We start from the raw sequence: 24,617 nt of genomic DNA, 5'->3' as shown, positions 1-24,617 counted from the left end.
GGTGAGCATAGCTGCCTTCCAAGAAAAGGAATAAACTTCAGATAAAGAGGTTAAGCATAAACCTGATAGAGGTACCCACAGGGTCCTGCTCAGTTACATTGCTTCAAATATTCTTTCTGCCTCTTTCTCTTTTCTCCTTTTGGAACTCTTGCAATATGTTTGTTGACCTGCTTGATGGTGTCCCATCAGTCCCTGGGGCTCTTTTTATCTTATTTCTATTTCTCAGATTTGGTAATTTCCATTGTCCTGTTTCAACTTCACCGATTCTTTTGCCTTATCAAATATGCTAGTGAAATTTTTGTTTCAGTAATCATAGTTTTCATTTTATTACCAGAATCATTTTATTCCTTTTTAGGTTTTTTATCTTGAGATATTTCCATTTTATTATATATCATTTTTCTTGAATTTCTCCATGTCTTTAGTTAGTTCTTTGAGCATTTTTAAGGGAGTTGTTTAAGAATCTCTGTGTAGTAGGTCTGCCAGCAGGTCTTTTTCAAGGGCAGTTTCTTTTGGTTGGTTTGTATCTTTGAATGATTTTCTGTTCCTGTGCGTCTTGTGATTTTTTTTGTTGTCGAAAACTGGACATTGCATCTAATAATGTGGTTACTCCAGGAATCAGATTTTCCTCCTTCCCCAGGGTTTGCCAGCTTTTGTTTTTGTCTTTTTCTTTTGTCTTTTTAGGGCTGCACCTCTGGCATACGGAAGTTCCCAGGCTAGGGGTCGAATTGGAGCTCCAGCTGCTGGCCTACTCCGTAGCCACAGCAATGTGGGATCCAAGCTACATCTGTGACCTATATCCCAACTAACAGCAATGTGGGATCTTTAACCCACTGAGTGGGGCCAGGGATCAAACCTGCACCTTCATGGATACTAGTTTGGTTTGTTACTGCTGAGCCACAATGGGAACTGCCTTGTTGTTGTCTTTTGTTTTTATTTATTTGATTGTTGTAGGCTATTTCTTTGCTTGAGGAGCAGCCTGAGGTTTAAACAGAAGGTCTTCCCAGGTCTTTTCTGAGCCTGCACCTTCCCTGGGCATGTACAGTAATTTTCCCCATGTATATGGTAGCTTTTGAATATTCTCATGTTCAATGTCTAGCTCCAAAAGAGGAAAATTAAGGTGGGAATGGGGGAAGGTGCTAGCCCTTTAAAAATCCTCTGGAAGCCACTTCAGCTGGAGGGAGAGGAGTCTGCAACAGTAGCCCTGCCTCCTTGTCTGTACCTTTGTGATTAGAAGCACCAATCAGCTGTCAGAACACAGACCCCTGATGTTTGGAGGACAGGGTCTTTTTTGCCCACCCTGCCTCCTACAAGGTATGTATAGGTTACCCTAGGAACAGGTTCACAGTTGCCTGCCACAGGGATTGGGGGATGGATAGCTGCTGCTGTCCTAAGAGATGAAAGTGAAACTAACCACTGTTTACCATCCAAGCCTTTCCCTGGAAGTGACTCCAGAGTTCCAAAATAGTTATATCAGACAAATTCTGCCATGCAGTTGTTGTCTAGATGGGAAGACAGATTCCTGGTACTTCCTATTCTGCCATCTTCTCAGAATCCCCTCTGTGTTTTAATTTTTAAAGGAACTACCATATTGTCTTCCAGAGTGGGTGCACAATTTTACACTCTCACCAGCAATGCACAGGGTTCCAATTTCACTGCATCCTCACCAAAACTTACTATTTTCTGTTATCTGGATAACTGCCCCTCTAATGGTTAGGTGCTTTCTCATCGTGGTTTTGTTTTGCATTTCCCTAATGATTAGTGATGTTGAGCATCTTTGATGTACTTATTGACATTTGTGTATCTTTGGAGAAGTGTTTGATTAAGTCATTTGCCCATTTTTTAGTTGGGTTTTGGAGGGTTTTGTTGTTGTTCTTTTTAATTTTAGTCCCTATTCACATCTGCCTTCTTTATATTTTACTCCTGCATCTTCTGGTAATCTGCTTGAGGAGTGGGATCACGTCTAGTTATTTTCTGCAGTGCTGGTTTGTAGATGGAAGTGCTAGCAAATACTTACTACATATGGTAGAGTTAGCCCATCATACAGCTAGATTTTGGAACCCTGCTTTTTTGACTATAGAAATTGGTAGTTAGGAATTTGGGGACATTGAGGAAATTAACATGAATTGAGCACCTACTCTGTGCAAGATAACTGTGCTAGGCCTAACGTGATATAATTCTCACAGTAAAGGAGAACTGCTTTAATGTAAATCATATTTAATGTGTAGATGAAGAGTTTGAGTTCAGGGAAGTTAAGTGACTACCCTCACATCACATAGGGAATAAGTGGCAATCCTTGGATTCAAATACCCACATCTATCCAACTGCTAAGCTTATACTTTTTTTTTTTTTTAAACAATATCATGTGGCCTCCCTTCCCTGGCTTGTAAGTTCAGCAAGAGAGCAAGTCTTTGAACCTAGAAATTGTTAAAGGAAGATAATATGTTGAACCTTTTCCTTAATTCTTTGGGAAGAAAAAGTGAAGAAGATTATAAAAAGCTAAGTTCACAACAGTGGACAGGATTCCTTGAAGATACTGAGGTGTCTCATTTGTGGATAGTGATCGCTTTTGGAGACACTGTATCTGCTTTTGGTTGTTGACAGCCTCTGTTCTTGTTTGGTTTCGTAAACCAGGGCCATTGGCCATGAACACAAATATGTGTCTGAACTTAGAGGCATGAAGTGCTTCTGGTAACCTTCCAAGATTCTCTTGAAGCCTGAGTGCCCATTTGCCCCCCAAGTCTTAAAAAAACACAAGAGTAAAGGGGACAGATATTTATCAAGATGCCACTGTTTGCTAGGCAAACCCTAAAAGGGGTGGTGGTGGTTATTACCCCCAGTTTTACGTGAGAAAACTGAGACTCAGAGGTATAAGGTAAACTGTCCATGTTTGCACAGCTAATAAATAATAGAGCTCAAATCCCTTTTCCCCCTGTTCCCTGTCTTAGTCCATTTGGGCTGCTGTAACAAAATACTATAGACTGGATGTCTTATAAACAACAGACAGTTACTTCTCACAGTTCTGGAGGCTATCAAGTCCAAGATGAAGGTATTTGTAGATTCAGTGTCTGGCGAGGGACCACTTCCGGTTTCACAGATGGTGGTCTTTTTGCTGTGTCCTCACATGGTGACTAGGCCAGTCAATATGCTACACCTCTGGGGTCTCTGTTATAAGGGCATTAACCCCTTTCATGACACCTTCATCCTTATGACCTACTCACCTCCCAAAGGCCCTGCCTCCTCATACCATCACATTAGGGATTAGGTTTCAGCATGGGAACTGGGGTGGGGGAGACATTCTGTCTATAGCGCTACCTCATTGAGGAGGTTCTTTATTGGTTAGGTAGTTATTGGAAACCCTTAGCAGGGAGCTACTGGAAACATTGTTTCTCTCCAAAGGGAGCATCGTGGTAGGGTGGCTGTTGTACTGGGGTTGTCTGAACTTGTAGTCTCTTCTGCCACATATATTAATCAAAACAATGATGGTGGCCATTCTGTGTGGCTGCTGCTTCTCGGTGAGATTGGTGTGCCTCTGCGGCAACTTGTTGTCTAGATGGGAAGACAGATTCCTGGTACTTCCTATTCTGCCATCTTCTCAGAATGTAAAAGTTGAAGGTAAAAGTTCCTAAAGGAGCCAGCATGGTGTGCACCTTTTTTTCTAAATATCCTAAAGGAATATATCACACACATCAGAAGGTCCTGTCCAAGTTGGGTGGGTATTTTTAGACGTTTCCCTTTTCTTAAGGGAAGAGGAGAGAGTGCCTTTGATAACAAGAGTTTATATTAGGTCAGTAACACACATGGCTTATGTGCTTTTAACTTTGAAATGTATTATGATCAATAGAGTCAAAGATCCCTTATTAGTTTTGTAGGGAATTGCTTTTCTTTTTTTTTTTTTAATCCGTTGCTTAATTGTACCTTCTCAGTAACTTTTTTTTTTTTGCTGCACCTGAGGCATGCAGAAATTCCCAGGCCAGGGATCAAATCCATGCCACAGCAGTGACCCAAGCTGCTGCAGTGACAATGCTGAATCCTTAACCTGCTGCATCACAAGAGAACTCCCTTTCACAGTAACTTTTGTCAGATTCTGTGGCGGGAAATGGAGCTCGTTATACCATTTACCATGTGTGAGCCTTGCTATTCACAGTACTCATTTCTAGTCCTGAAACTAGCTAAGCCTCTAAAAGTTAAGGAATTCAGTTTGTTAATAGTATAGGTTAATACCCATATGGCTCTGTAACTGTACTTCAGAAAACCTTTTTTTTTCCTACCTGACATTTCAGAAAGAAAAAGATGGCTCAGCAAAATATTTTCCAAATTTCTAACCCTGATGGTTTTTCCACTCACCAGTTTACACAAAGAGGTAGGTACAGACGGCAATTTGCTGGGCCTGTGTAATGCTCAGTCTTGGTCCTCACACATTCCCTGGAGCCCTCGTTCCATTCCTGTATAAACAAAGCGGTTTCAATAGGGTCTTAGGAAATGTCTCCTGTATTTGCCATTTGCAAATACAGAATCTGTTAGATCAGGTTTTTAACTCAAACTTCTCTTTTGTGTGCATCACTGTTTTAAGCTAAAGAAGAATTAGAAAATTGAGGGTAATGGCCCTGGTCCCTAGCAGAGGAAAGAAGACATGATTTAGAAAACTTTCATTTAATGTGAAAAACTAACCATAAACTCACGGAAGGCTAGAGTATTAGGAGTGAAGTGTCATAATGTCTAATTTTTTTAATGGCTCAGGAAAACACAAAGATGACAGATATGATAAAATGTTCATTGTTGCTTCTAGATGGTATTTGGGTATCTATTTTTTCTTTTCTATGTTTGAAAATTTATGTAATAAAAAGTAAAAGAAGAAAAACTCTTCACCATAAAGCACATTTATAAACCTATACAAAAAATAAGAGTTCCCTGGTGGCTCAGCAGGTTAAGGATCCTGCAGTGTCACTGCAGTGGCTCTAGTTGCTGCTGTGACTTGAGTTTTAATTTCTGGCCCAGAAACTTCCACATGCCACAGGAACGGCCCAAAAAATGTATATACAAAAAATAATTTCAAGGCAATAGAGAGTTCACTCCCCTGTTGCCTAAGTGAAGGGTTTCGGTTGGTATTAGAGTTGGTAAATAAGAGTCAAAATGGAGAGTAAGCCTAGAGGCCCCCATAAGCCAGGCAGGTAGTGCAAATGAGGGGAGCTGGCTGGCTATAGACAGGTAGGGGTTGGGAGGGCAGGAAAATACATATCTCATTTAAAGCACGTACAGTTTTAAAGAACTTTTAGCATGCATTCAGACTAAAAACCAACTTTTAACTTGCATTCAGAATGAAAACCATTTGGAGGGCTGGCAGTTTGTGGTCTCCTGAAAATGAAAAATTCACTGTTTCTAAATTTACCCAGCTTTCTGTCCCTCCTTTTTTAATCAGAAGATTAAGGGTGGTTCCGTCATCAAAATCAGGGTGATGGGTTCGAGACACTCGAGAGTGATGGGAAAACTTTGTCCTCATTGCCTCTAGAATGGGCCTGGCTTGCCATAGCTTTGAGGCTTCATGGGTAGAAGCCACAAAGTGGCAGCTTTCTTTGTCCTGCTCCATCTCTGTTCTAGAGCAGTCTTTGTGGCAGATTTTCAGAGATTCCTGTGAGTCTAAGAAGCACATTCTGATACTGTTATCAGAAAAGCCCTGTGTACCTGGACTTTGTTTTAAAGTGATTTAGGGGAGGGTACAATTGTGATTTTTTTAAGGGTGATTTGAGGTGTAATTTCTTTGACTTTGGAGTTGGCTGAGCAGCTTAATCTGAACACTGTAGGGTGCCTCCTAGACTTGGCAGCCCCCTTTTCATTCGGAGAAAGAGTAAGGGTTTTAGTTTGTGAACCTAAGTTGGCTTCTGGGCCCCCAGCTTCAGCCCTCTGGTGTGTGGGGCCTGGGCCTTAGCTCTCCTCCTCGCCCCTCTTCAGTGAGGGCTCTGCTCACCTCGGAGGAGCAGAGGCGGGCTGAGACCAGGCCTCCCCCTGAAGTAAATGTGGAGAAGACAGAGTAGGGACCCTGAGAAGCCATTTTTCCTCCTAAAGTCTTCCCACTCACTCTTTTCTCGAAATCCCAGCAATAGAACTGCATCCTCTTAACCTAGCCTTTTACATACAGGTGCATAAAGCCTCTAATGCAGCAGTTTCTCTACTAGGAAATTATATACACATTAGCACACATGCTAAATGACGTGTAATTACATGTAAGTAAAGCATGGCCCCGTGTCCTCTACCAGCTCACAGTTTATTGGAGGCTTTTTAACCTCCTTGGAATAGATACTGTTTTAAGGTTATTCATTCAGCCACATAGACCTTGGTGAGTGTGGAAGGTAGGAAACTGGTTTTGACTCAGAGAGTTGGGGATACTTGGGGTGGGGAAGAGGAGAGAATGCCCAAGAGGACATGACTTAATGATGGATGGGAAAGACCTTAGCCATTTTTTTTTGTTGTTAAAATTACTTTGTTTCTGCAAACACGTTTCTTTCATTTTTGGCCACCCTGCGGCACATGGAGTGCCCAGGACAGCGATCGGATCCCCAAGCCGGATCACCACCTGATCCTTTAACCCACTGTGCTTGGCTGGCGATTGGACCTGTGTCCTGATGCTGCAGAGACACTGCTAATCCCATTGTGCCACAGTGGGAACTCCTATTTCTGTAAACATTTTTGAAAGGAAAATAGATTCATACAACTAAAAAAATGTTAAAAGTATACTCTGAAAGAGTCCCTCCCTGCTGTTCTTCTCCACCTGTCTAATTCCTGTCTAATTCCTGTATGTCAGTCCAGAGTTTCTTTACGTCACTATAAGTAAATATAACATGTTTTTATTTACTTATAGCCCTCCCCAATTTTTACATAATGGTCGTGCACTCTCTACACTATTCTATATTACCTTTCTTTTATTACTTAATACCTTATGGAGATTTTTCCATGTGAGTATGTACTTTTCTATGATCATAGAATACTATTTATAAATGTAAATTGCTTGACTAATTAGCAAGCTCTCTTTTAATGGATTTTGAGGTGTTTGCTCATCTTTTACTATGCCAATCACTGCTACAATGAATAATCTTATATATAATTATAGGTCATTGAGCATGTGTGCTAATGTGTATATAAATTTCTAGTAGAGAAATTGCTGCATTAGCGGGTTCATGCATTTGTAAGTTTGATATCTGTGCCTGATCACCCTCTATGGAGGCGTTAACAACTTCCACACAAATCAGCAATGTCTGTTTCCTCATAATTCCACCCACAGAGTTTTTAATCATACTTTTGGACTTTTACCAATTTGATGGGTGAAAAGGGCTTGCAGAGAAATTTCCATTTCTGTTTCTCTTCTTATGAGTGAGGTTCTGCATCTTTTCTAGAGTTGAGGCACGGTATTTCCTTTGGTGTGAAATGCCATTCTTATCCTTTGTCCATCTTTGCTGATTTTTACTTGCCAATTTCTAGGAGCTCTTTGTCTAATAGAAAGCTTACCCTTTATGATACGCGTCCCAAATATCTTTTGCAGGGTTTTTTTTTTTAATTATTTGTTTGTTTTTTGTTTTTTTAACTTACACTGTTTTTGCCGTGAGGGGTCTTGATTTTTTTCTCTTGCCGGATCTATCAGTGTTTCTTTTATGGCCTTTGCATTTGCTGGCCTACTTTTGATGGCACAGAATCATTCCACGGTGCCTCTTTCCACGGTGCCTCCACCATCTTTCTACTTCAGTCCTGGATTGGCAGCAAAAAGCTTTAGTTGCCTTTCTTCCCAAGTCTGCATTCCTGGAACTTTGTTAGTAGCAGGGTAGCCCTTGATAATTTCGTCGGGAGGTTTTAGTGATCTGAAAAATCACCCATTTTTTTGGTTACAGGCACTCTAGAAAACAGTTTGATAGTTTCTTATAAAACTAAGCATGTAGTTGTCATGCAAGCCAGCAACTGCACCTTTGGGCATTTATCCCAGCGAAAGGAAAACTGACATTTACACAAAAACCTGTACGACGACTGTGCATAGCAGCTTTGTTTGTAATAGCCCCTGTTTCTGTATGCCACAGGCACAACCACAACTGGAAACAACCCAGATGTCCTTCAGTAGGTGAATGGTTAACCAAACTCTGGCATTCACATAACCATGGAATATTACTCAGAGATAAAAGCCACAAACTATTGATTCTTACAACAACTTAGATGAATCTCTCAGGTGTTATTATGTTGGGTGAAAAAAGTCAATGCCCAAAAGTTCCATATTGGATTATTCCATTTTTAAAGATTTTTGAAATGACAACATTTGAAAAACAGTGAACCGATTAGTGGATGCTAAGGGTTGAGCATGGGAGAGAGGTGGATGTGATTATAAAAGGCAGCAGGAGTTCCCTGGTGGCTCAGTGGGTTAAGGATCTGGTGTTGTCACTGCTGTGACTTGGGTTGCTGCTGGTTCAGGAACTTCCATACGCTACAGGTGTGGCCAAAAAACAAAAAAGCAGCAGAAGAAATCTTTGTGATGGTGGAATGGCTCAGTATCTGTGCGGTAGATACACAAACCTGCACGTGTGAAAAAATTATACGGACCTAAACACACACACCCCAGTATAAGTGAGGTGGGGACATCTGAATCATATCAGTGGGTTATTTCAGTGTTGGTGTCTTGATTGTGATTTTATAGTATAGTTTTACAAGATGTTACCTTTAGTGGAAACTAGGTAAAGGGATACACAAGATCCTATACATAAGATCGCAATAAAAAATTCAAATTAAAAAATAAATCCTCAGGACTTCCCTGGAGGCCTAGTGGTTAAGGATTTGGTGTTTTCACTACCATGTCTCAGGTTCGATCCTTGGCCCAGGAATTTTTGTATGCCACAGGCACAACCAAAACAAAAATTGCAAAATAAAAACAAACAAAAAACCTTATTTTTGCGAGTACCAGCCTCACTGAAAGCTCCTCCGAGGAAGCAGGTTCAGGGAAGCTCCTGGTGCTTACCTGTGCTGGGGTTGGCAGCAGAGCCACGGAGCGCCCCTGTGCTGGCAGTGGAGTGTGTGGGACAGGGAGCTGCCTGGGATGCAGCCTGTGCTCTGTCAGGCCAGATGGAGAGTTGAGAGGATTCTTTGATAGCCTCACCAGATAGCCGAGCCTATAGCCTGTTTAGGGGGAAAAGATCCGGCTTAGGCCCCAATTCCTCAGAACTAGTGAAGGTTTGACATTGGTGGGTGGGGGGCAGGATTGGGGAAGGGTTCCCAAGACAAGTTTTGATATGGGTGAGTCCATCTTGATGGTGCCCAGTACATGCACTGTTGTCATACTTTGGTGTATCCCCGCTGTGCCGTTGGCTCTAGAGCGAGTGTCCTGGCTCTCAGCCTGTGAGAGGGGGGTCCCCGAGATCCCCAGGACCCTGGCAGGGATTTTCTGAAGTTAAAACTCTTTTCATAGGAATACTAGACATTTGCTTGTTACTCTCATTCTTTTACAAGTGGACAGTGGAGTTTTTCAGAGGCTGCGTGATGTGAAATAGCAACAGAGTAAATGCAGAAGCAGATATGGGAACCCAACTGTTTACTATGAAGCAGACACTTAAAAGACTTTCAAGGAGTTCCCACTGTGGTGCAATGTGATTGACAGCGTCTCTGCAGTGCCAGGTCACAGGTTCCATCCCCAGCCCAGTGGCAGTGGGTTAAGGACCCTGCGTTGCTGCAGCTGTGGCGTAGGTTGCAACTGCAGCTGAAATCTGATTCCCTGGCCTGGAAACTCCATATCCCATGGGGTGGCCAAAAAAAAGAATAAATAAATAAAATGTGGCGTAGAGGAGTTCCTGTAGTGGCTTAGTGGAAGCCAGTCTGACTAGTATCCATGAGGTCACAAGTTTGATTCCCTGGCCTTGGTCAGTGGGTTAAGGATACAGCATTGCTGTGAACTGTGGTGTAGGTTGCAGACACAGCTCGGATCTGGTGTGGCTGTGGTGTAGGCTGGCTGCTACAGCTCTGATTGGACCCCTAGCCTGGGAACCTCCATAGGCCTCTGGTGAAGTCCTAAAAAAAAAAAAAAAAGTCGTGGCACAGAAGGGGAAGTTCATAGGCATGTATATTAGTTTGCTAGGGCTGCCATCAAAGTACATAGACTGTGTCACTTAAAACAACAGAATTTTATTAAAAAAAAAAAAAGACTTTCATAACTGTAAACTGGTGCCACTCTTCTCACTTTTTTATTTTGAAAAAGAGTTATTTTCCTTAAAATATTTATGTTAACATGTAATGGGGTTATTATTATATTTTTTAAATGATTTCATATTCACGGGGTTCCCTAGTAGCCTAGCAGTTAAAGGATCTGGTGTTGTCACTGCTGCAGCATGGGTTTGATCCCTGGCTCAAGAACTTTTGCATGCTGAGGGCATGGCCAAAAAAAATTCAAAAAGACAAATTTTAACATGATTTAATGTTCAAGAATTTTCTCAATTTTAATTTTAACAGGTGAATATTTGTTTAAACTATATACACAAGTGCTCGTTGGGGTCCTGAATAATTTTTGAGAGGGTGGGAGAGGTCCTAACACCAAAAAGTTCGTGATTGGTAGGAAGCATGTGACCAGAAGTCAAACCAAAGTTGGGAATTTGCTGTGTGACCCTGAGCAAGTCGTGTAGCCTCTTTTACTGATAATTCATCTTTTGTAAATACTAGTAATTATCCTGGTCTACGCACCTTAAAGGTAAAATAGACCCGTACGAAAGCCTTTGAAAATATAATGTCCTATTCAAATTTAAAGGGAATTCATTTTTTGTTCAACTAAACTGATGTTGGAAGAAAATGTAAAGAATGAGGCTTATGGCATGTTAGCGAATGGACGGACTGTTCACCTTTTAAATATTTTCATTTTTGCACCTCCTAACAGTTTCTGTGTATGTTTTCTTTTTTTCTGTTTCTCAGACAAAAGTTTGAATTAGCAAAAGAAATGAAGTAGGTACATCTTCCATATTTTTCAGTCAGGAAGGGATTTATATTCCCGATATGTTAAAATGGTGCCAAAAGGTCAGGAGCTCTGTCTTGGAGAAACCACTTACTCTGTGACTTTAGGAAAGTTACTTAACCCCTCGGCGTCTTGGGTTCCTCACCTGTAAGATGGGACTAATAATAGTTTACTCTTCTGGGCAATTATGAGTATGAAAAAGCACTTTGCCAGGTGCTTGGCACATGATAGATGCTCCAAAAATTACAGTCGTGTGATTGTCATTAGCATATGACAAAAGATGAAAGGTTAAGTTTAAGTCTCCTACCGTGTTCACTGCACTTGTTACTAAACTACTTTGTTTATAAGTTTATCAGTAATTCCATTTCTTTGGATCCTTTTTTTTTTTTTTTTTTTCTGCTTGAAGGGCTACTGAGTGGCCAGACATCCCCAACAAACACCAAATTGGAGAAATTGGATTCTCAGCAGGTGCTGCAGCTCTGCCTCCGCTACCAGGATCACCTCCATCAGTGTGCAGAGGCCGTGGCCTTTGACCAGAACGCTTTGGTTAAGCGAATCAAAGAGGTATGTACTGTGAGAAAATATCACTGCTGATCCATTCTTGCAATTCCCTGTGGCTCCTGAGTCCATTTCTGATGGGCAGTAGAGCCAGGGATCCCAACTTGCTGGGAAGCCGTCATTTTCTATCTAAATGTCTTGACATTTGTCCCCATTGCTTTGGGAAGATTGTCTTTCTCAGCAGGAAAATGTGATAGTGAAAAAGAGCGGTCCATGGAGTAGACTCATCTGGAGTCTGAATCCTGGTTCACCACTTACTTGCTCAGGCCAAGTTACTTAACTGCTCTTGGTCTCAGTTTCCTCATCTGAAAAAGGGTAGGAACCTACCCCACGGGTTGAGAGAGGATTAAATTGCTCAGTAAGTGTTAACTATTGCTAGTATGTGAGAAGTCCTGCCAGACTGATTTGCTTTGGCTAACATGTCTTTGAACTGACTTCAGCTCTTTCCCGTGTGCAATTTATATTTTGTTTTCCAATGGAGTGTTCGATTCTTTGAGAATAGGAGCCCTGACAGCTCCCTCAGTTGTATTTTCCACTGTGTTAGAGACAAAGCTCAGTGATTCCTATTGGCTGGAGGGGAACAATTATGCCTCCTTAACCCACAGTGTTTTTGTGAGGGAAGATGCAAGATAATTCATGTGAAAATACTTAGTAAATGAAGAGTTCCCATCGTGGCGCAGCAGAAACGAATCCCACTAGGAACCATGAAGTTGCGGGTTTGATCCCTGGCCTCGATCAGTGGGTTAAGGATCCTTCGTGAGCTGTGGTGTAGGTTGCAGTCGCAGCTCAGATCTGGCGTGGCTGTGGCTGTAGTGTAGGCCGGCAGCAGTAGCTCTGATTAGACCCCTAGCCTGGGAACCTCCATATGCCTCGGGTGTGGCCCTAAAACACAAAAAAACAAACCAGAAAAATCTTAGTTAATGAAAGAACATGGTACACATGTTGAGTAATTATGAATTACAGTAAGTAGGTACTTCTTTTAGGCATTTAAATAAATCACTGACTGGGCCACCACATGACACAACTCTGGGAGCACCAAGGTGTCAGTAAATACATTTTCCAAAGTGTTCACTTAAGAAGGGACTTCTATTCTGATACCCCAAAATAATGTCATATGAAGAAAAGGTCAAAAAAGATAAAAATCATTTAAAAAGAAAGAAAAGGTCAAGAGTGTACCTTGGGGAAACCACTTATGTAAATGGCACTCCCTGGAGTTTAACAGAGCAGTCCTGGTCATTGACCCTGGCGAGAGAAGATGGGCGTGAGGAAATACACAAGTAGACGGTGGAGCATCACTGCAAATTAATGAGCAGTTAGTAATAGACGCACTACACCCTCAGGACTACAAAGTAGTCATTAGTTATATCGATAGCTTTAAATTTGCCAGCACCGGAGTTCCCATTGTGGTGCAGTGGAAACAAATCTGACTAGGAACCATGAGGTTGCAGGTTCAATCTCTGGCCTCGCTCAGTGGGTTAAGGATCTGGCATTGCCATGAGCTGTGGTGTAGTTTGCAGATGCGGCTCGGATCTGGCATTGCTATGGCTCTGGCGTAGGCCGGCAGCTATTGCTCCGATTGGACCCCTGGCCTGGGCACTTCTATATGCTGCTGGTGTGGCCCTAAAAAGACAGACAAAAATTTTTTAAAAAAATTTTTAATAATAAATGAATTTGCCTGCACCTCCAGTATTTTAGTACTTACTTTTCATGAACTGTTGTATACATAGATGCTTCTCTCATGGGCTAAATGCTTTCATCTGGAAGATCATTAAATACGACCTTTTATATTGGATGCCACTGATGTGATCTGTCAGATATTATACTTATTTTACTGCATTATGATTGACAGCTTTAAGCCCCAAATAGGACTGGGCATTAAAATCACTTGGAGTTTTGTTTGTTTTGATACTGAATTCTCCTCTCCCCTCCGGTAGGTCTAGGATGTGGTCTGTGAATCATTTTAGTAAACTTAGCAAATGTTACTAATGCCATTCTCCATTAGCTGGGGTTCAGGAACCACTGGTCTAAAGCACTGTTTTCCAAAAAAGTTGTATGAAACCAGTTCCATGTAAGGAAGGTGAGGCTTTTTGCGTATTTCATCACCACCCCTGGAAAGTCATAAAGCCTACTGTCTCACTAAAAGCTCTTATGAATTCTCCATTAAAGAAACCCAGTTTTCTTTACTTATTGAATAAGTTTTTAAACTTATTTCAGAACCCTTATCTTAGGTAACATCTGTTGACATCTTATACAGGTGGTATTTTTTTAGAGCATGCGTTGGGAAATGTTTTTGAAGACATAAGATCTTACCGTTTTTGACTGTGCTGGAAATGAACTGTGACATCAGCTCTCAGACGATTCTAGAAAAAATTCATGTTTTAATGCTTCTCGTCTTCTGTTTGAAAAGTCCTCTACTCCGTATCTGTCATTTTATAGTTCAGGAAAGTGTGGTACAGAAAGATTAAGTGACTAACTCACTGAAAAAGAGCCAAATAAAGTATTTGGTAGCTGATGGTATTAGACACAGCCCCTCATTTGACCACATTTTCAAGACTCCAGAGAGCAGAGCTTCTTGGCCCTGAATGCGTGTTGGAATCACCTGGGATTATTTTCCTCTAATATAGGTGGTGGAAAACTTTATGCTTTACTATAACCTGAAGTAGACAAATCCCATGACCCTCCCTGTCCTCGCTCGGCTACTACAGACATCAGCACTCCTGTGTCATCCACATTCCCGCTCAGTCCCTGCCGCCTCCCCAGCTAGTCTGTTTTGCGGTAAATCTCAGGCATATCGTTTCATTCATGAATATTTAAGTATGCATCTTTAAAGATAAAGGACTTGTCTTAAAAAATTTTTTAATTGGCATTACTTTCAGATGTAGAGAAAAGTCACAAAAAAGAATTCAGAGAGTTCCCGTATACCTCTGACATGGCTTTCTCTAAAATGAGCATCTTATAAAACCTTAGCCCAGGAAATTAACATTGGTTCTCTACTGCTAACTACATGGAGACCTTATTTAAATTTCACCAGTTTTTCCACTCACAAAAGACTTCTTTTCAAAAACACAGCCACGGTGCCATTATATTATACTCCAAATATTTAGCAGTCAGACCTTAAGTCATTCAGTGTAGCTGAGGTGCTTTTGGGAAGACATTGATGTGTAGGTCTCACTCCAAACCAACTAGACGGAAATCTTTGAAGGCTGGTAGGTGGGGAGGGAGAAGCTGGGCATTGGTGTTCATGAAGATGCTCTGGAAGACTCTCACGTGTGACTGGAGCTCAGCACCAGGGCTGTGGCGCATTCGTGTAACACAGTGAAACTGAGCTTAAAGTTCTGCTGGTGGAGCCTTGGGATTCCGTTTGAGCAGTGGGTAGTGACCCAGGATTGTTGTCACGCAGAGCACAGTGCCTCAGTTCTCTTAGGCCTGAGGGGCTGAGCCCTGTTTTAGGGTCTGTTGGAGATCCGTCTCTGTTGGCATGTGCTGGCCAACCCCTGAGACGCATACATCCATCTGAGCTTGTTTCAAACCGAAGGGTCAAAATGAGTCACTTCCAAATGAATAAAGCAGAGGATGTAGTTTTGATCAAACACCAACTCTCTGATATTATTCCAGATGTTTCCTGGAAGTTTGGTTGCAAGTGTGAGGAAGTAACATAATGCTATACATGTTGAAAAGTCAGGGAACTTCATAACTGTGGAGAATGTGTGTTTGGAAGTAGAACCTGGATCAACCAGAGATCCAGACAGCCGCCACGCTTGTGGTCATTTGGATCAAGTGGAAAGATGGCTGTAACCGTTTCTGATTCAGATAGAAAATCAAGGGGTCAGCTGAGCTCTTCTGTTGTCCAATTTGGATGGTGCTCTTGAATGAAAAGTGTGTTTTACAAATGCATGTGTAAGAGAGGAGTGGAAGCCAGTGGTTGTCTTCATACTCAGAGTCTTGTAATGTACACTGACCACTAGTTTCCTCAGTGGCTTCAGGATGACCCCCGGTCAGCCAGCCAGCATGGATGAGCATCTGTCACCGACTGACTTCATGTGAGGTCCTTTAAGGGTTACAGAGAAACATGACTGGTCCCTGCCCCCTGAGCACTTAGTCTGGGTAAGGGAACAAAGATGCACAGAACAGAAAGACAGAAGATGCAGTGCCATGGATGGTGCGTGCCCAATTGGGGTTCAACACTGAAGTTCTCTTGAGAGTGAAAGATCAGGAAATTCTGGAGCCAGTGAGGCTGAAGCTAGGTCTGAAAGGACAACCGTGATTTGGGAAATGAATGGGGAGAAAGAAGAGTGTGTCACTGGCGGGGGGAACAGCTGACACTCTCAGTAGACAATGATCTTTGGGGCTTAAGGGGACAGTGGAGAAACTAAACTTGTTTCAAGAAATCATTCCATTAAGAACCACGGCTGGGAGTTCCCTTCGTGGTGCTGCGGAAATGAATCTGACTAGGAACCATGAGGTTGCAGGTTTGATCCCTGGCCTCGCTCAGCGGGTTAAGGATCCAGCATTGCCATGAGTTGTGGCATAGGTTGAAGATGCAGCTCAGGTCTGGCTTGCTGTGGCTGTGGTGTAGGCCAACAGCTGTAGCTCCGATTGGACTCCTAGCCTGGGAACCTCCATATGCTCCAGATACAGCCCTGAGGAAAAAAAAAAAAAAAAAAAGCACAAGTGGTGTTTTTTTGTTGTTTTGTTTTTGTCTTTTGTCTTTTTAGGGTTGCACTCGAGATACATGTAAATTCCCAGGATAGGGGTCAAATTGGAGCTGCAGCTGCCGGCCTACATCACAGCCACAGCAACTCGGAATCCGAGCTGCACCTGCAACCTTTGTCGAAACTCACAGCAACACTGGATTCTTAACCCACTGAGCAATGCCAGGGATCAAACCCACATCCTCCTGGATACTAGTTGGGTTCATTACTGCTGAGCCACGGTGGGAGCTTTGAACCACAGGTGTTTTTAATGGAAGAACTTCAGCGATCTTCTGGTTCAGGGCCCTCCTTATTTAGATGCAGAAAGCCTGTTAGAGAAAGTAAGCAATTTATCTGTGGTCACAGAGTGAGATAGTGACTAAAACTATAGAACTAAAAGTGAATGAAGATTGAGAGTCCAGAGTTTCCGTCATGGTGCAGCAGAAACAAATCTGACTAGGAACCATGAGGTTGCAGGTTCAACCCTGGCCTCGCTCAGTGGCCTCGCTCAGTCGTGTTGCCCTGAGCTGTGGTGTAGGTCACAGATGCGGCTCGGATCTGATGTTGCTATGGCGTAGGCTGGCAGCTGTAGCTCCAATTGGACCCCTAGCCTGGGAACCTCCATATGCTCCAGATACGGCCCTAAAAAGCAAAAAAAAAAACAAAAAAAAAACCCAAAAAAACAAAAACAAGATTGAGAGTTCCCGTTGTGGCTCAGTGGGTTATGAATCCAACTAGTATCCATGAGGATGCAGGTTTGATCCCTGGCCTTGCTCGTTGGGTTAAGGATCTGGTGTTGTCCCAGATGCAGTTCAGATCCAACATTGCTGTGGCTGTGGTGCAGGCTGGCTGCTGCAGCTCCGATTTGACCCATAGCCTTGGAACTTCCCTGTGCTGCAGGTGTGGTCCTTAAAAAAAGTGGATGGAGATCAAAGAAAGCTTAGGGTTTTTTGTTGTTGTTGTGGAGTTTTTTTGCTTTTTTTTTTTTTTTGCTTTTTTTTGCTTTTTTTTTTTTTTGCTTTTTTGCAGATGGTGTGTTTGAATGTGCTTATGGGTAAGGGGGAAGAGATGGAAGATGCAGAATAGACAGGGATTCTGAGAGCGAGGTCTCCTAGGCAGCGAGAGCGGGGGACTTAGAGCCCTGAGGGCATTTGTTTTGAGAGACCATGGGAGATCTAGGCAGATTTTTAAGAAAAGGAGACCTGGCACAGCTCAGTCATGCCCAAGGAGCCTGTGTTTTCTTTCTGAAGAAGAGGGGAGGTCATTTGCTGGGCATGACTATTGGGTACATAGTACGTTGTGGGCAGGACTCATTGAGTGCTTAGTCCAGGTAGGAAAACTTGGACCTGGATTCCGTGGGCATGTCTGCAGAGTAGTTCTGAGTGCGAACTCCAGGGCCTCACTGCCTGAGTTCAAGCCCTGGCACTGCCTTGAATTAGCTGTGTGGTGACCCTGAGCAAGTTACTTGATTCTTGTGTCAGCTTCCTCTTCTGTTTTGTGGGGATAAGAATAGTAGTTCATCTCAGAACAGTTCTCCTGAGGGTTAAATGAGTTACTCTACGTAGAGTATGGGGCTCTATCTGCCTGAGAGTAAACACTATGTTATTAGCTCTTGTTACTGTTTTAAATATAATAATGACTAAAAGAGGAGAGCCTAACCTTTTTGCTATGAACTGGCCTGTATAAAGTTTCCTGAGACCAGTAGCATCCTAAATATTGGCTTATTTTAAGCTGTACTGTCAGCAAACCCAAGTATGCCAAAGAACGAAGTGGAGGCAAGACAGATAATTTTTAGCCCCGTTTGGTTTCCTTCAAGCCCTGCACGATTTCTTTCATGCCACAGATGTGCTTTCTGGAATTTTTGTAGTTAACTGTTTATTCTGCTCTGTGAAGAGCAAACTGAGTCCTGGGGAGCGTGGATCTTGAGAAATGTGAAACTAGATGGTGGCACATGATTATCCCTCTGCTTCTAGGCTGTGGATGCCCCACCTCTTATCATGTCAGTGATGTCTGTGATATCTCATTTTTCTTGTTAAGGATTCAAGTTGGCAGGCAGATACTTTCAGTTTTAGGGCACATCTGCCATTGTAATCGGGGTTACTGAAAGGTAAAGGAGAAAAGAACACCCATCCTCCAAATGTAGAGGCTTTCCCTGGGGCAGCAGAGGTGGTGAGAGTTGGGGAGGAAGGCAGATGGCACATATACAGCCCAAGAGACGCATGGTTGAGACATGTGGAGTGGCTCTTGTCACTGACCTGGGTCATGTTTCTGCCTCTCTCTAGTTGCTGTCAAAGGGTAACTGAGTTCACAGTTGAGAATACCTTCTTAGCTAAAACGCAGCTGCTAGGTTAATTTTGTTAGTTACTGTGTACTTGCTTAAGGGCCTTGAGATTAAATTCATGAGTGATTCTGGTAGCCTTTGTGTGTTTCATCATTAGATGTGTTGATAAGCATGCCATCTAGCATAAACCAACATGAGGCTTTGAATGGGTTCAGCTGGACACATAAGCGTTGCAATCCTTAGAAAGCCACATGATTACGAAATCCTGTGAAATTAGATTGTTATGATCATTATACAACTACAGATGTGATAAATTCATTTGAGTAATAAAAAAATAAATAATAAATAAATAAATAAAAGAAAGCCACATGATTACATGGGATTATAAAGAGACCCTCCAGATTCTCTAATTCAGCCCTTTTCGTTGCACAAATAAAGAAACCACAGATCCCTGAATTTATTTGGGATTTTGCCCAAGGTTTTTCTTCCAGTTCATGACTAAGATGAAGCTTCTTGATTGCCTGTCCTCTTTTCTGCTTTACCATACTACTTATATTCTACTTCTGTGGAATCTTATCATGGTGTTTTTATTCCTTTTTCATGCAGTAGGCACTCAACTCGTGTTGGAAGGGGTGAACTACCCTTCAAGGGCCTGCACACAGAGCTGGACAAGGATTTCTTTCAGCCGACAGTACTGTAATGTTTAAGACCCAGCTGGAGCCATTTTCCAAGCGTTTGACCTGACTTCCTCTACCGTGTTTCCTCCCATGGGGCTGGAGGAGCGGCTGACCAAGGTTAAATGAGCTTCTCATGGTTTGCACAGAGAATCAGTGTCTGAACTGGCACTAGTGTTCATTCTGAGCCCCTTCAATGAAAAGCCTGGTTCGTGTGAACCGTTGGCCAGGTGAGGCAGTTCCTCTTTGCCTGCCACCCTGAACGGAGGAGTCTCCTCTAAATGACAACATTGTGAGATTGCTGTTACTGCCTTTTTTTTTTTTTGGCTGTGCCTGCAGTATATGGATGTTCCCAGAGCAGGGATCAAACCCATGCTACAGCAGTGATCCAAGATGCTGTGGTGATAATGCCAGATCCTTAACCCACTGCACCCCAAGGGAACTCCTCCTGTTGCTGCTTTTAAGCATGTGCCGGCATTGGTCACTGGTTGCTTAACTTCAAATTATAAAATAGGTTGGGAGCATGTGTTTAAAGCTGTAAATTTTGACAAGAACATAGAAATGTTGGGCCTCTTTGGGCTGAAATACTGAGGGCAAGGCATTTCAGGAACGTTCTGTGTTTCTATCTTACAAGTTACTCTGGTGTGAGTTTCAGGTTGAACCCTTGGAGCATAATTAGAGTTGTCTCCCCTTCTTGTCCTTTGGGCAACCTTTCTCTTAGGTAAGATATACAACTGGCCTTGTGAGTGGCAGGAAATACAGGTGGGGGCTTGGCTTGTTGTGGTTCGTCTGGCTGTACAGTATGCCGGCCAGGACTTCCTCGGGCCTGGCCCCACACTTCCTTTACACCAGCGCTGTCCCAGCAAAAGGCAGAAATCCTGGAAGAGGGCCCAGTCTAGGTTATTACTTGCCTTTTGGAAATGTAGGCTTGTGGTTTTTGGCGAAGCCTGAGCAAAACCCAATCATTTGACTGCTCTGAGATTTAACCTCCATTGAGGTGCCGGACACTGACATAGGAACATGTGTGAACAGCAGCCCCGTCACCCCCCAGTTCACCTGCCCCAGATGTGCCCCTGGACAGCTGGGTCTGCCAGCTTTCCTAGTACTGGCCACACGTGCCAAGTCCTCGAGCCCCCGTCCCACTCCCCCCGCCCAGCTCATTTCCCACCTGCCTGGGTGGGCAGCATCAGAGGCCCCTTCAGCCTTTCTTCACAAGAGGAAAGCCAGAGGACCTGCAGTCTGTAAGCCAGAGAGTGAGCAGTAGTAAGGACACTTGGGTTATAGCGGCGGCAGTAGGCCCAGGAAGAGATACTCTCTGTCCTGTGTCTCTTTCAGTGAAGAAAAACAGGAATTTTTGCGCATTTGAATGTTGCCTCAGTGCTTAGCAGGTGCCTGGCCCATTGTAACAATTTAGTAAATGCTTGTTAAATGAAAAACTTAATATTTTCTTAAATTATGTCAATATTTTTGTCATAGTGACTGGTAAGCTTTCTTATTCTATTAGAGAAAATAAAGGTTATGAGAGTTCTTTTAGGTGGAGTAGGCTAGACTATAGCTATAAATAGACACAAACTGTGTAATGGCTCAAATGCAGCAGAAGTTTATTTCTTGCTCATTTCAAGGTGGATGTTCCTGTTAGCAGGTGACTCCTCCTTTGAGTTCAGGGACTCAGGCTCCTCCCATTTTGTGGCTCTTGCACCCAGGGCCACCTTGCTGAGAGGATCTGGTTGGCAGAGAGAAAAGAGGGTGGAATAGCATAGCTAGGAGGTTCTTCTGGACTAAACCTGTGTCACACACCGTTTAGGCCAGAACTCAGTCACATGGCTACAGGCAACTCCAGAGGAGACTGGGAATATAGTCTATCTGTGTGCTCAAGGTTATACTAAATTTTGAGATACATTTTGAATATCAGTGTCATCTGTGAATTTATATTCCTAAAATGTATCTTTAGCCCAACTTTGCGTTCCCAAGAGTTGGTGCAAGCTTCCATGGTAAATTTCACTTGATTTTCATCCCTTATAGATGAAAAACAAGTGATTTAAGAAACACTCAAGCTTTTGTTTGTTGAGACTGCACCCATGGCACATGGAAGTTCCCAGACCAGGGATCAAATCTGAGCACAGCTGTGAACTCTGCCACAGCTACAGCAACGCCAGATCTTTAACCTTCTATACCAGGCCAGGGATTGAAACTGAGACTCAGTGGCAACCCAACCTGCTGCAGATGACACCAGGTCTTTAACCTGCTGTGCCATGGCCAGAACTCTTAAGAAACACTCAAGCTTTTAAACATTAAGTGAAAAAAACAAGTACACTGCATTTTATAGTTAATACGATTTCAAATATGTTAAATATCTTTTTTTTTTTTAAAGATTAGAAGGAAGTAAAACAATTAGCTGTGGTTGCCCTTTGGTGACAAGATAGTCATATTTGCTTTTAGCCTACTTTGTTGTTTTCCTATATTTTACAAATCTCCATCTTGAATATGCATTCCCCCCCCCAATTTGGAATAATTCTATTCTATGTTATAATATATGAGCCTTATTAGTGTCCTGTCGCCTTGGCTGCAGCTTTTGGACTCACTAAGATAAAAATATGCCTTTCAGAATATGATATGCATGTGCCTCTACAAGTCCACTTCGTTTATGAACCCATTCAGCTCCGGGCCAGGCTCTGCTTTAGGTGTTAAGGATATATGCCTGCACGAAACAGAGTCCCTTCCTCATAGGCCTTACATTCCACTGGGGAAGCAGATAATAAACAAGATGAAAAAAGTAAAACATAGAGCATGTAAGATAAAGGCTAAGAATCAAAATATCGAACAAGAAAAGGAATTTGAAATTCAGTGGAGTGAAAGTTTTAGGTAGGATGGACCAGGAAGACCTTACTAGAAAGGAACTTTTAACATACAGCGCCAGCCAGAAGACTCTTCCTCAGAACTCTGTCTCTACCTAAAATTTACCAACACTTCTTTTTTTTTTATTTTATTTATTTATTTATTTTTTAATAATTTTTTTTATTTTCCCACTGTACAGCAAGGGGGTCAGGTTATCCTTACATGTATACATTACAATTACATTTTTTCCCCCACCCTTTCTTCTGTTGCAACATGAGTATCTAGACAAAGTTCTGAATGCTATTCAGCAGCAACACTTCTTTTGACCAACGGCAATCACGGTACCCAGGATCCTATTCGTTATTAACAATCTGTTCATTATCACATTTATCTGGATGTTCTGAACTAAAGGCTTATTTGCTCTCTCTCATTGCTTGGGAGGACACATGAGATCCATATTCCTTTTATCTTATTTTAAATTAATTTTATTGAAGTAAAGTTGATTTACAATGTTGTGTTAACTTCCGTATAGCAGAGTGGTTCAGTAATACCTATATATACATATTTTAAAAAAATTCTTTTCCATTACCGATTATCACAGGATACTGAATATAGTTCCCTGTGCTCTCCAGTAGGACTTTGTTTATCACATACTCCTAAAAACATCTCTAGAGTTTGCAGTGGTGGTGAACCCGACTAGTATCCATGAGGACTTGAGTTCGGTCCCTGGCCTTGCTCAGTGGGTTAAGGATCTGGCATTGCTGTGAGCTGTGGTACAGGTCGTAGACACAGCTCTGATTTGACCCCTAGCCTGAGAACTTCCATATGCCACGGGTACAGCCCTAAAAAGAGAAAAAAAAATTTTTTTAATTAAAAATAAAAACATCTCTAATTATTTCAAGTCTCAAGGATTCCTAAAATCCTTCCCACTTTCTCTAGGACATGTCCCTAGAACTCGAGGCCACAGTTAACTTTATTCTACTCCTGCTTTAGGATTGTGAGATTTTACTTTAATTTTCTTACTTAAAAAAGTTTTTTTAGGTATAGTTGATTTATAGCATTCAGTCAATTTCTGCTGTACAGCAAAGTGACTCAGTCATATGTATATATACATACATTCTTCTCGTATTATCTTCTATCATGTTCTGTTGGATTGTGAGATTTTAGATGCTTCACTCCCCAGATCTCCTTCTGCACATGAGTAGAGAGCTTGTGGCTTGTCTAAGGTCATTTGAAACCATTACTAGAATTGCTCTTGCAGAAAAGTTAAGGTGACGGTCAACTGGCAGCCCAAAGCAAATGGGAAAGTCCACTGCAGGATCCACAGAGCTGTGTACATGAAAGGATTTTTTAAGCAAGTAAAAGTCATTTCTTTCAAATGCAAGCAAGTCCAACAGGGAGGTGATTGCAAGATGTTATTGCAGGGGCATGCACATTCGTGGCACAATTACAATACAGTTTAGTACTGATTTCTTCCTGCATCCTAGTGCAGCTCAGCTGTTGTCTTTTTCTTTTTCTTTTAATTGAAATATAGTTGATTTCCAATATTGGGTTAGTTTCAGGGGTACAGCATAGTGATTATGTTGTGTGTGTGTGTGTGTTCTTTTTCAGATTCTTTTCCTTATAGGTCACTACAAAATACTGGGTGTAGTTCCCTGGGCTGTACAGCAAGTCCCTGTTGCTTATCTGTTTTATACATAGTAGTATTTGTCCGTTAACCCCAAACCTCTAATTTATCCCTCCGCCTGCCTTCCCCCTTTGGCAAGTGTAAGTTTGTTTTCTATGTCTGTGGGTCTATTTCCATTTTGTACATAAGTTCATTTGCGTCTTTCTTTTTTTAAGGTTCTACATATAAGCAATATCATATAATATTTATCTTTGGCTTACTTCACCTAGTGTGATAGTCTCTAAGTCCATCCATATTGCTGCCAATGGCATTATTTCATTCTTTTTTTATCAGCCACTTTCTCTTTCACCTTGCTGAGACCTAGACTCTGTGTCACCAGGTATCTGCCTTTCCATCTCGTAATCATCATAGCTGTGTTCTGCCAAAGCCACTTACTGCAGGTCTCTCTCTGGTCTCCACTCCTCCACACCTCCTGTGAAATGCCAGCAGCCTGTCTAAAAGCACCCCTGCTCTCCCTGGTCAGGGGGGTCTCCTGTCTCTTTCCTCCCTTCATGTTCAGGAAATGTTCACTGGGTGAATTTGCACGGGGAAGCTGATTTGTCACTTTAGCCGTGTGCACGGGTTAATGACACGGGCCTTTGGACTCTAGGCCAGGCATTTCAGGAGAGGTCACCGGGCCCAGTGTTTAAGAGCTGGGCACCACCTGGGATCTGTCAGATTATGTCATCTCTGTCATCAGCATCATCTCCTCTCATCCTGGCCGCCTCTTGCTTCTTTCCTCAGGCACAGGACAGAGGATTTTAGCTGTAAAATCTTGACCTTCACACAACTTCCAAAGTCTGTTCTCTCCTCTGAGTCAAAGGAGGGGGCTCGGAGTTCCCGTCATGGCTCAGCAGTTAACCAACCCCACTAGCATCTATGAGGACACAAGTTTGACCCCTGGCCTCGCTCATTGGGTTAAGGATCCGGCGTTGCTGTGAGCTGTGGTGTAGGT

At 42.4% G+C, this 24,617-nt stretch overlaps 1 protein-coding gene across 2 annotated transcripts in view; it reads left to right on the top strand.

Moving 5' to 3' along the window:
* BORCS5 (BLOC-1 related complex subunit 5) overlaps window positions 1-24,617 on the top strand; it is a 103,780-nt gene that overhangs the window by 62,203 nt on the left and 16,960 nt on the right. For both annotated transcript variants that reach the window (XM_047787523.1, XM_047787522.1), the window contains exon 3: window positions 11,364-11,521. In XM_047787523.1, the coding sequence (XP_047643479.1) occupies window positions 11,364-11,521 (158 nt within the window). The remainder of the gene's footprint in view (window positions 1-11,363; window positions 11,522-24,617) is intronic.

Source organism: Phacochoerus africanus, chromosome 7 (genome assembly GCF_016906955.1).
Source record: "Phacochoerus africanus isolate WHEZ1 chromosome 7, ROS_Pafr_v1, whole genome shotgun sequence".
Classification (NCBI taxonomy): domain Eukaryota; kingdom Metazoa; phylum Chordata; class Mammalia; order Artiodactyla; family Suidae; genus Phacochoerus; species Phacochoerus africanus.
The sequence above is the reverse complement of the archived record's forward strand: the minus strand, read 5'-3'. Positions and strand labels throughout refer to the sequence as shown.